The sequence below is a fragment of the Microcebus murinus genome, chromosome 5, assembly GCF_040939455.1.
Source record: "Microcebus murinus isolate Inina chromosome 5, M.murinus_Inina_mat1.0, whole genome shotgun sequence".
Lineage (NCBI taxonomy): Eukaryota > Metazoa > Chordata > Mammalia > Primates > Cheirogaleidae > Microcebus > Microcebus murinus.
Window position 1 is genome coordinate 81184924 of NC_134108.1, and position 12057 is coordinate 81196980.

The following is a 12057-nucleotide window of genomic DNA, read 5'->3' on the forward strand; positions in this document are numbered from 1 at the left end:
TTTGCTTCTCCTGGCATACCAGGTAAACATAATTCTTAAAAATTAAAGCCTCAATCAGAAAGTGTAACAGGCTTATTGCTACTGTCATTCTTTTGATGATATTTCCAACAGGTGAAGAAAGAAGATGAAGAAATTTTATTAAATTGGAAACTGAACGAAGAATATTGAGTTCTAGGTTAGGTAGAAAGCAGAAGAAACTAGAAGGGTATGTGAGAACTCTTCAGAGATTTAATAAAAAGTAAAGCAAACGGACTGAAGTTAATTAGGAGGCTCGACCGATACAAACATGAAAAAAAAAAGTTTGAGAGGGGAAAACAAAAAATTAAGAATAGAAACTAGAACTAGGACCAGTACGGAAAAGGATGGAAAGACAGGGGCCATTAGAAAGCAATGAAATAGGGTGCTCACCAAGAGAGGGCTAAGGGAATGAGGGCTTCCAAAGGTAAGGTGGGGCACAGAACGAACTCTAGTGCAAAGCGATGCTAAAGCAAAACATACAATCGACGACTAACAAAAGAACCAGAATGAACTACCAAAAGGAGAAAAATGTGAGGAGAAAAGAAAGCCAAGATAGAAATTACGAAGGCAACAGAGAAATGTGGTCGGCGAGGGGTAAGGAGCTTCGGGTAGGGAAGAGCCAGGCTCGGGATGCACAGTGAGAGGGAAGAAATCCAAGGGAAGCGAAGGGATATACGCTGCCTCCAACGGAGGGACCACCGGGGCGAAAAGGCATGTGGGGAGGCGCGGGATGGAAAAGCAGAACCACGGAAGGTGAGTAAAGGAGAGACAGGGCGACCAAGGCGGAGCAGGGGGCGAAGGCTGGGACACTGGAGGCATGAGGTTCAGGAGAAGCCGGTCGAGGGACGCGCGGTAGGGACAGGCGGCGGGGCGCACCGTGAGAGAGGCGCGCCTCGGCCCCTCGCCTCCCGGAGAGCGCCCTGCACGGCCGTCCCCACCGACCTTCAGCGGGGCCGGGGCCGGGCTGCGACCGCAAGCAATCCTGTGAGGGGCCGCAGCGGGCAAGCGGGACTCGAAGAGGAGGAGGCCGCTTCCTGCCTGGCCCCTAGGAAAAAGGGACGGAAGGAGGGGTCGTGGGTGTCGGGAGCCGGGAAGCCAGAGGGGACAGTTGGGGGCTTACCTCTCGCCCGACTCGGCCTCTTCCCCCGACCGTCGGACGGAGGAGCTCGTTGTCCAGCTGGAAGAATCCGGTCCTACCCGGGTCAGCACCATCCCGCCCCGGGCCCCTTCACATCGCCATCGCAGCAACCGCAAACACCGCAACCGAGGAGCGGGTTCGTCACCGCCGCTCGGCTACTGGCCCAGCGCGGCCAGCGAGCATGCGCAGTCGCCCCAGTCCCGAGGGAGCCCGGGCCAGCCGGCTATACCTGCGATCAACAGGTCCCTGGCCGCGCGGCCCCGCCCCCGGCCTCTCTCACCTCCTCCTCCCGCCTCTTCCCTCCCCTCTCTGAGGTTAGGCCCCGCCCCCTTCAAACTCCGTGCCCCGCCCTTCGGGGGGGCCTCCGCCGCGGCTCCAGTCCAGCGCCAACTGAGATTTCGAGAGATTTGTCCGCCTTACCCGTCTCCCGTTCCCATGTTCCCGCGAGAACGGGAAGTTTGCGTCAATGGAAAGCGCGAGCCCAAATAAAGGAGAGTACGTGGGTTTAAGGGACCGAACTTGGAGGTTAATGAAGAGTAGGGAACAAGAGAAGGGCAAAAAGAGGGAGTGCTGAGACTGTAGCTGTTTTTCCCACAATGTTCGTTCTTTTTTTCTCTCTTCACCTCCTCCTTGTAGTCCTGGGTGGAGAGGCCGGTTTCTGCGCTACTCAATTTGTGCAGTAGGAAAGGAAACTGCAGGAGGTCTGCGCTGTCCCCAGCTGCCTTTCGGGACACAGTCGTTACGTTTTTGGCGAGATATGGGTGCTGATCTGGTTGCTTTTTGGTTCATAACTCCCAAAAGGGCGGGAGGGGGCCGATAAAGTGACGCCTTTGGCCCTTAAATATATTAACAGCAGCCCATGAAGGATCGTTCTTCACTGATTTATTTCCATCTTCCCTGTTTCTGAACAATCTAATCCAGCAGAACCTTTTGTGGTGCATAGAATTCAGTGTGCACAATAACAATGAATTAGGAAAAAGCTTTGTGTAGTCATTTGGGAGCAATTGGTAATGCCTCGTAGCCTAGGCCATTTGAAGGGGAGAGATTTTGAATATATTTTAATCTCTTGTTTTTTTAAAAATGTTTGTGTATCTGTTTTTTTTTTAAACATGATTGTGTGTCCCGTCGTTATGCTGTGATAACCAGTCTACTAGCTTTTGCGTGAGTGGCTTGCTTTCCTAGTTTCTAATCTGTCCCCTTTTTTATAGCCCTATACCATTTTACTATCTTCTCCAACAGGGCTTTTATTGCTTGTTTTGCAACTTGAACTGTAGCCTCAAAATTGAAAGGCTTTTTCTATTCCTTTAGTTCCAACTGTGTCTTAGGAAGACATACCAAACAATCCAACGCATTTCCATATCCATGCGTCCCTAGCATACACACTGTGCCAAGGCTCTTTCCCTGTTCCATGGTCTTTTTGTTCGAATCACTTTTTAATACCATCTACTATGTGCCAGGCAATGTACTAATCTTGGAAGATATCAACATGAATAAAACAGAACTTGGGTGGAGTGTTTGCATAATTATCCTATGATGTGACATGTGTAGTGCAGGGATATATGCACAGGGAACTCTTGGAGCTCATAGAAGATGCATTAATCCAATTTAGGTTGGGGAGAAGCCATGAGTCAGGAAAGACTTCCAGGAGAAAATGATTCCAGAAAGTTGATGAAATGGGATATGTGGTGGTGGTGGTTGGAAGAAAGAGGAAAGGATTGCTTGAACAAAATCTTTACAGTAAGAAACTCATCTTCTGTGCCACTGTTTAAGGATGTGAGTCTGGAGAAGTTGACAAGGATTATGGTGAGCCTCTGGAAAAAAGATCAATTCAACTAATTTTTTTCTTATTCCTTATTACATGTGTGCCAAGCGCTGTGATAGTTGCTAGGGAGTACAATGAAGTCTAAGTCAGTCTCGACCCTCAAGGAGTTTGCAATCTAGTAGGGAGAGACAGGCATATGAAAAACAAGGTCTGCTCAAGTGTTAAAATTGGATTAGTCAGAAAGCTGTTTGGAAACCCAGAAGAGGAGCTCTTAACTAGCCTAAATATTTAGGCAAGGCTTCCTGGAAATTATGCTTCTACAGAAGAATATAAAATAATCTCCTTAAGAAAGAACAATTATAGTATCTTCCAAATATAGACTACAGAGAGTATAGCATACATTGATCTAATTGTCAGATTATCTGGATTCTAGTAATAGTTTTATTATAGATTCTGCAGTATACTGTGTAATCTTGAGAATCTCTTAGCTTCCTGAGATCTCAGTTTTCTTTCACATATAACAAGATAATCAGATTATATGGAATTTAAATTGCTTTAGAGCTTTCTTATGATATTTTATGATTCTAAATTTATTTCTCATTTATCTCCCTAGAATTTATGTCACTCTTTATGCTAATAAACATTTTTTTCCACATATAATGTACATTAAGCTAGGTCTTACACAGGTCATTTCAGTTCAAGTTGTGAGTGTTCAAAGAATGCAAGATTTGGAATCCTTTGTATCTTGTAATTTGGTTTACATGATTTAACTTTGGCATAGAGTATTTTTTAATCTTTGCTAAACTCTTCTAACTGGAGTATTCTCTTAAACTGAAGATCAGATTATCTCTCCCTTTCATAGTTGCAAAATATTGACTCAGCTAAAGATTGAGACAGTAGAAGAAATGAATATTGTAAATTTGAAAATAGCTTCATGGAAAGATGCCTCATATTTATCAGTTGCTAGACATTAATTCACTAAGCAAATAAGCTTGCTTTTTCCTTCTTGAGCTTTATGATTTTAAAAATATTCCTGTTGTGTTAAGTAGAGTCACTATCAACTTTGAAAATTTTAATTAAAAATAAGATATTGTCAAAATCATTACATAACTTTTTCCAACCATGTGATTCTTTTTGGCATTTTATACAGGGAATTTTGAATTCTTTTTGGTGATAATTAGGGTATTCTTTAATAAATATTGTAAGTGTTAAGAAAGTATTAACTTTCCTTCTGGGGCAGCTATTCTTGTCTCCTGGCAAAGTATAGATTTAATAATTTGCAGATACTTGGGTGAGTGCTCACAGTACTCAAGGGTTTTTTTAAGAGGTTCTGTTACTTTAACAACAATTATGAGGTTGAGCAAAACAAAGTTTCATTATAGGACTTCCTTCATGAGTGAGTAACAGCTACACACTAGAAGGGCAAATGTATTACTTCATAATAATATTGTAATATTATTTCATGACTTAATAACCATGGACTTGCTGAAAGAACTATGATCTCAAATCATAATATAAAACTCAATTACTGACTCGAGTTTTTCTTCCTTGTATTCTAATAACAATCCTTCAGTTTAAACTTTTTTAAAAAGGTTTCCTTTCTTCTATTTTTTTTTAAATTAATAATGTTGGTTGCTTATAGGAGGGAAACTTGAAACATGGGATACTTGGTGAAGGGAGGGAAGGAAGACTTTTTATTGTTTATTCTGAGTTTGATCCTAGTGAATGTATTAAAGGAAAAAAAAATTGATTCTGTAAAATGAATACAGTTTTTACAATGCACATACTATAGTTGTTTTTTTTTTTTTTTTTTTTTTGAGACAGAGTCTCACTTTGTTGCCCAGGCTAGAGTGAGTGCCGTGGCATCAGCCTAGCTCACAGCAACCTCAATCTCCGGGGCTCAGCGATCCTCCTGCCTCAGCCTCCCGAGTAGCTGGGACTACAGGCATGCGCCACCATGCCCGGCTAATTTTTTCTATATATATTTTTAGTTGGTCAATTGATTTGTTTCTATTTTTGGTAGAGACGGGGTCTCGCTCAGGCTGGTTTCGAACTCCTGACCTTGAGCAATCCGCCCACCTCGGCCTCCCAAAGTGCTAGGATTACAGGCGTGAGCCACCGCGCCCGGCCTCACATACTATAGTTTTTGATAATATATTACAGGAAAACACCTGGTGCTGCATAAATAATTAAATTGTTATATGATTTGAAATGGGGCTAACAGTGACTTCTTGGTTGCAACTCAGATTACCTAGGTTTCCCCAAGACAGAGTGTCTGAATCATTCAGAGTCACTCTGACAGAAGACTTTCCTCCTACTGCCATCCCACTGAATTCATTCCTGTGAAGTATAATTATCCAGTATCAAGTGACAGCAATGAAATGATTTCTGAATTATTCTTTTCTTTATATGCCTGAAGCTTACCATGGTAGTGTGTTTTGTTTTGTTTTGTTTTGTTTTTTTGATGTAATATTTATACTAATTATCATTTGCTCTTTGATAGCAAACACATTGGGGCAACTATCTCACTTTTCTTATCTATGACTCAGACATTCATGAGTCTGGGTCTTTAAGCCAACTCCAATCATATATCTTCTGCTTCATATCAGACTGTTTCACTTAGATATCCAGCTTAACGTTTTTATTTCATATATCACAAACCAGACTCCTCTGCTCTCCTTTCTGCACCAAGCACAGATCCACCTCTCTCCTTCTAGTTTCTGTCAATGCCCCTCCCCCTTCCATTTACTAGGCCCCAAACCTCACAGCCACAGATGCTTCCCTTTCCTTTGTCTCCCATCCATTCCATTTCCATGTCCTGCTTGAGTTTTCTTTCAAAATATTTCTCTATTTCAAAACACTTTTCTAGTCCCAGGGGAAAAGTCAGACTTAAAAAGAGGAATATGTCTTCTGGTGTGAGTGGAGAAAAGGATTTAGGGTACAATGTGAATGAGAATGAAGGACATTTGTCAATTTCAAATCTACATTTTACAGCAAAAACAAAACAAAAAGCTAGAGTGAACAAAACTGTAAGCATTACCTAAGCTACTATAATATCTTCTAGTTTTCTGATCCAAGTAGTAGTAATAACAGCTAACTTTTTTTGAACCTGTATCATCTTCTGGGTGCTAGTTTTAATTCTTTATGTCTGTTATCTCTGCTCCTCACAACAAAATTTTAACAACATAGGCATTAAAAGCTCCCTGCATAGATGAAGAAATTGACAAGCTTCTACCACAAGTAAGTGGTAACTGTGGTTCTAACCCAGGTATTTCTGAGAAACTATGCTCCCACACTGCCTCTGACATAGATGGTTCTTGGTAGACTCATTTAATTACATTATCTGAATAATCAGTCTGTAACCAGTAGTTGTAAAATAATTACTGATGACTTAAACATAACATTAAATCCTAATTGAAGCATGAATAAAAGGAAAAATCTTAACCTCAGCAAATCTGCCTGTTGTCATTTTTATGTATGTTCCCTTTCATATATTTGTTTAACATTATAGAATATCAAAATTTAGTGTTCTTGCCTTTTTTCAGTTTAGGATTATTTTGACAATAAGTTATATACTTTTTATTAGTTACTTCATGAATTTAGCACATAATCAAAAATTTGAAATATCTTCTTAGTATCTATGACCTTATAAATTTGCATGACTGTCTTTTCTAGTTTCCTAATCTGTCAGAAGGGTATAATAATAAGCTGCTTCATGGAGATGTTATGAAATTGATTATTACAAAGATCTTTTACCAAAAAAAGGTACACCTTTCTGTATATTCCTGTTCATAGCAGGAGTAGTGAGAAATAATGATAGATTAATGGATCAATTGAACTTATGATAAAGGCATCTGTAATTAGTGTTCAAACCTCCTCAAAGGAAAAAAAAAGACACAACTCTAAACTCCTATATCAATTTACTGACCTCCATAGAGAAGGCAAAATGAACCTCATATGTTTTTACATCTCTCCAGCAAAAATATTCTCCTTTCCACTTCTTAGTTTTTGTATGGTGACCATTGATGGGGACACAGTAAAAAGGGGAAAAAACAACACAACAATAAAATCATGTTTCTAGATTCCAGTTGTCATCATGCTTTATATCCTTCATGGCTAACTACCAAATCTGTAGATTTCTTGTAAAATGTGTATCAGTTGCTGAATTTACCTTGGGAGTAGAGAGAGAAAAGTTTCTCTGTATTATGAAAAAAATTAATTCATTATTTCTATTATACCGTAAAGGCTATTTAACTCACTTTTTAAATATATTCAGCCAAAAATATAATTTAAAGTGATCTGGATAGTGATCAAATCATTAGCTTTTGAGTGATTCTATTTGATTGTGTTTGAAACTCCTTGAAGAGGAAATGTGCCTATGTGCTTGCTTTTACAGGTTAAGGGAAAATACTCTCGGCAATTGATTTTTGTTGTTTCATCACCACAGAGAATATAAGAATTAGCTGTTGATGGAGTATTTTATTACATTTACCCATTAAAATGTTTTTTGACTAATTTTTATGGTTTAAATGTTCACATATATATTGTATTGTTGAGATTGAAATTTGTAGATGAAGAATTTACAGGTACCCTTTGACCAACATCTCCCCATTTCATTTTCAGTTATAAGATAAATAAGCTCTGGAGACCTAATGTACGTCATGGTGACTACATTAATAGTCTAGACTACATTAATAGTTAATAATAATGTCTTACAAACTTGAAATTCAGTGAGAGAGTAGATTTTAAATATTCTTACCACATACACACGCACCCCAATCACACAGAAGGTAACCATGTGAGACAATGGATATGTTAATTAGCTTGATTGGGTAATCATTTTGCAATGTATATGTGCATCAAAACATCACATTAAGGCCGGGCGCTGTGGCTCACGCCTGTAATCCTAGCTCTTGGGAGGCCGAGGCGGGCGGATTGCTCGAGGTCAGGAGTTCAAAACCAGCCTGAGCAAGAGCGAGACCCCGTCTCTACTATAAATAGAAAGAAATTAATTGGCCAACTGATATATATATAAAAAAAATTAGCCGGGCATGGTGGCGCATGCCTGTAGTCCCAGCTACTCGGGGGGCTGAGGCAGAAGGATCACTCAAGCCCAGGAGTTTGAGGTTGCTGTGAGCTAGGCTGACGCCACGGCACTCACTCTAGCCTGGACAACAAAGTGAGACTCTGTCTCAAAAAAAAAAAAAAAACAAACATCACATTAAATGCCTTAAATATATACAATTTTTATTTGCCAATTATATCCCAATAAAGTTAGAGAAAAAATGTTTTCTGCAAAGTTTCTTTAGATTTTAAAAACAGCTTTATTGGGATATAATTGATATAAACTGCACTTATTTAACATTTACAGTTTGGTACATTGTTGCCTGTAAAACCATCACAACAGTCAAGATAACATAGGCATGGCCATTTACTCCCTGTCCCATCCCCACTCATGTTCATTTCTAGGTAAGCAATGAACTGCATTATTTAACCATAGGTTAGTTTATATTTTCTAGAATTTTATATGAAGAGAATAGTAAAAGTGCATTCTTTTTTGTCTGACTTATTTTATTCAGCACAGTTTTGAGATTAATCCATGTTGGTGTACATACCAATAATTCATTCCTCTTTATTATTATTTTAGTGGTCCTTTGTATAGATATACCACTTGTTTATTCATTTACCTGACAATAAATCTTTGGGTTGTTTCCAGTTTGGGACTATTACAAATAGAGCTGATATAAACATTTGTACATGTATTTGTATGGATATATGTTTTCATTTCGCTTGGATAAATACCAAGGAATGAAATGGCTGGATCTTATGGTAAGTTTATATTTAATTTTGAAAAGAAATTGTCAAATTGTTTTCACAGTGATTATAATAATTTACATTCCCACAAGCAGTATATGAGAGTTTCATTTGCTTTACATCCTTGCCAACACTTGATATGGTCAATCTTTCTTAATGTTAGCTATCCTAATAAGAATGTAATGGTCTCTCATTATAATTTTAATTTTAATTTCTGCAATGACTAATGATATGGAGCATTTTTTTTTAGCTGATTTGCCATCTTTGTAACTTTGGTAAGGTGTTTGTATAAATCATGTTTATTTTGTTATTGAGTTGTTTCCTTGTTATTGATTTTTGAGAGTTTCTTTTGAAGAGCAGAAGTTCTTAATTTTGATGGAATCAATTTTATCGATTTTTTTCCTTTATGTGTTGTATGTTTGATCATATCTAATAAATTTTTGTCTAACCCAAAGTGACAAAGATATTCAGCTATGTTTTGTTATAAATGTTTTAACATTTAAATATAAAATCCACTTTGAGCTAATTGTTATATTGATGTGAGATGAGGATTTAATTTTTTTAACTTATGGAAATCGATTTGTTCTACCACCATTTGTATTAAAGACAAAAAAGATAAATCCTTTATCCATTGAATTGCCTTTGTACCTTTCTTGAAAATCAAGAAAACATGTATGTTTGTGTCTGTTTCCAGACTCTACTCTGTTCCATTGATCTATTTTGTCTGTATATGAATACCACACTGTCCTGCATAGTTTTATCAGTTTTGAAGTCAGACTGTAAAAGTTTGCCAACTTCAATCTTTTTCAAACTTATTTTGGCTATTATAGATCATTTGCATTTCCATATAAATTTTAGAATCAGTTTGTTAGTTTCTACAATAAAACCTGTTAGAATTTTGATTGGGATTGTGTTGAATCTATGGATCAGTTTGGGAAGAATTGATATCAATATTAATATTCTATTCCATTATTCTAATAAATTTTTCATTTATTTAGATCCTCCTAAATTTCTCTCAGCAATATTTTGAAGTTTCAGTGTACAAGTTTTGCACATCTTTTGTCAGATTTGTTGCTAAGAATTTTGTTATTTTGATGCTATTGTAAATTTTAATTTAAATTTCTAATTGTTATTGCTGGTATATAGAAATACCATTGATTTTTGTATATATCCTACAACTTTACCAAACTCAATGAAGGTTCTAATAGATTTCTTTGTAGATTCCATTGAGTCCCTACATAGATGATAACATTGTGAGTAAAGACAATTTTTAATCAGGGGCCTTTTCTTTCTTTCTTTTTTTTTTTTTTTTTTTTTTTTTTTTTTAGACAGAGTCTCACTTTGTTGCCCAGGCTAGAGTGAGTGCCCTGTCGTCAGCCTAGTTCACAGCAACCTCAAACTCCTGGGCTCAAGCGGTCCTTCTGCCTCAGCCTCCTGAGTAGCTGGGACTACAGGCATGCACCACCATGCCCGGCTGATTTTTTTTCTCTATATATTAGTTGGCCAATTAATTTCTTTCTATTTATAGTAGAGATGGGGTCTCGCTCTTGCTCAGGCTGGTTTTGAACTCCTGACCTCGAGCAATCCACCTGCCTCGGCCTCCCAGATTGCTAGGATTACAGGCGTGAGCCACCGCACCCAGCCTATTTCTTTTTTATTCCTTTATTGCACTGGCTAGAACTTCCTGTACTTTGTTGAATAAAAGTAGTGAGTGTCATCTTGCCTTACTTTGATCTTGGGAGGGAAGTATTCAGTCTTTCACCATGAGGTATATGATATTACCCAAAAGTATATTTAGAGATGTCCTTTTTCAGGTTAAGGGGGTTTTCTTCTATTTTTGATTTGCTGAGAGTTTTCATCAAGATCAGATATTGGAGTTTGTCAAATGCTTTTCTGTTAAGATAAGTATATATATATATATATACACACACACATATTTTCTTTCTTTGTTAATATGATGACTTATACTGAGTCATTTTAAGTGTTAATCAAACCTTGCATTCCTGAAATAAGTCTCACTTGGTCATCATGCATTGTCTTTTTTATATATTGTTAGACTCAATGTATTAAAATTATGTTCAAAGTATTTGCATCTGTATTAATGAGTTAATGAAGACTATTGGTCCATTAATTTATTTTCCTGTAATATCTTTGCCTTGTTTTGGTATCAAGGTAATGCTGACCAGTCAAGTTGGGAAGACTGGCCCTTCTTCAATTTACTGGAATATTTTGTGTATAACTGATACTATTTCATCTTTAAATGTTGGTAGAATTCCCCAATGAAGCCATCTGGGTTTTTTTGTGAGAAAATTTTTAACTACCAATTTAATTTCTTTAATAGATTTAAGGCAATTATGGTTATGTCTTTTGTGGTTTTTCTTGAATGAACTTTGAGAGTGCATATCTTTCAAGGAATTTGTTCATTTCATTACGTTGTTAAATTTATTGGAATAAAGTTTCTCATATTATTCCCTTATTATCCTTGTAAATAAGTGTAGAAACTTTAGTAATGTCTCCTCTCTCACTCCTTATGTTGCTGAATTGCTATCTTCTCTTTTTCCCAATTGGTCTGGCTAGAGGTTTGCCAATTTTATTGATCTTTATAAAAGAATTAGCTTTTGTTTTTATTGATTTTTTTTGCTTGTTCTTCTGCTTTCTATTTCATTAATTTCCACTGTGATCTTTATAATTTCCTTTCTTCTGCTTGCTTTGAGTTTCATCGTTCTTGTTCTAGTTTCTTAACTGAGGTTGTTGATTTGAAACTTTTCTTCTTTTCTAATATAGGTGATTAATAGTATGATTTTTTTTTTTTTGGCTAAATATTGCCTTAGCTGTATCACACAGATTTTGATATGTTTACTTTCATTTTAATTCTATTCAAAATACTTTGTAATTTGCTGTTTCATTCCATTTTGACTCATGGGATATTTAAAAGTATGGTATTTGGTATCTAAATATTTGGAAATATTTTAGGAGTAGTTCTCTTCTTGATTTATAATTTCATTCCATTGCAGTCAGAAGACATGCTTTGTATGACTTGAATCTTTAAAATTTTATAGTTTTTAAATGGCCCAGAATATGGACTTTTTAAATAACTATTTTGTGTGGACTTGAAAAGAATGTGCATTCTACTGCTATTGGGTGGGATATTTGAGAAATGTCACATATGTTAAGTTGATTAATAGTATTATATAAGTCTCCTATGTCCTTACTGGTTTTCTGTCTACTTGTTATAGCAGTTATTGAGAATTGGGTGCTGAAATTTCTGATAATTGTGGACTTGATATTTTTCCTTGTAGTTTTATATATGTTTAATTCATGCATT

General features: G+C 37.1%; 1 protein-coding gene across 1 annotated transcript in view; it reads right to left on the reverse strand.

Moving 5' to 3' along the window:
* The window catches only part of FAM135A (family with sequence similarity 135 member A), a 107920-nt gene extending 106528 nt beyond the window's left edge, over window positions 1–1392 (reverse strand). The window contains exon 1 of the mRNA XM_076003243.1: window positions 1139–1392. Within this exon, the coding sequence (XP_075859358.1) occupies window positions 1139–1230 (92 nt within the window). The 5' untranslated portion in view covers window positions 1231–1392. The remainder of the gene's footprint in view (window positions 1–1138) is intronic.
* Between the last annotated feature and the right edge of the window lie 10665 nt (window positions 1393–12057).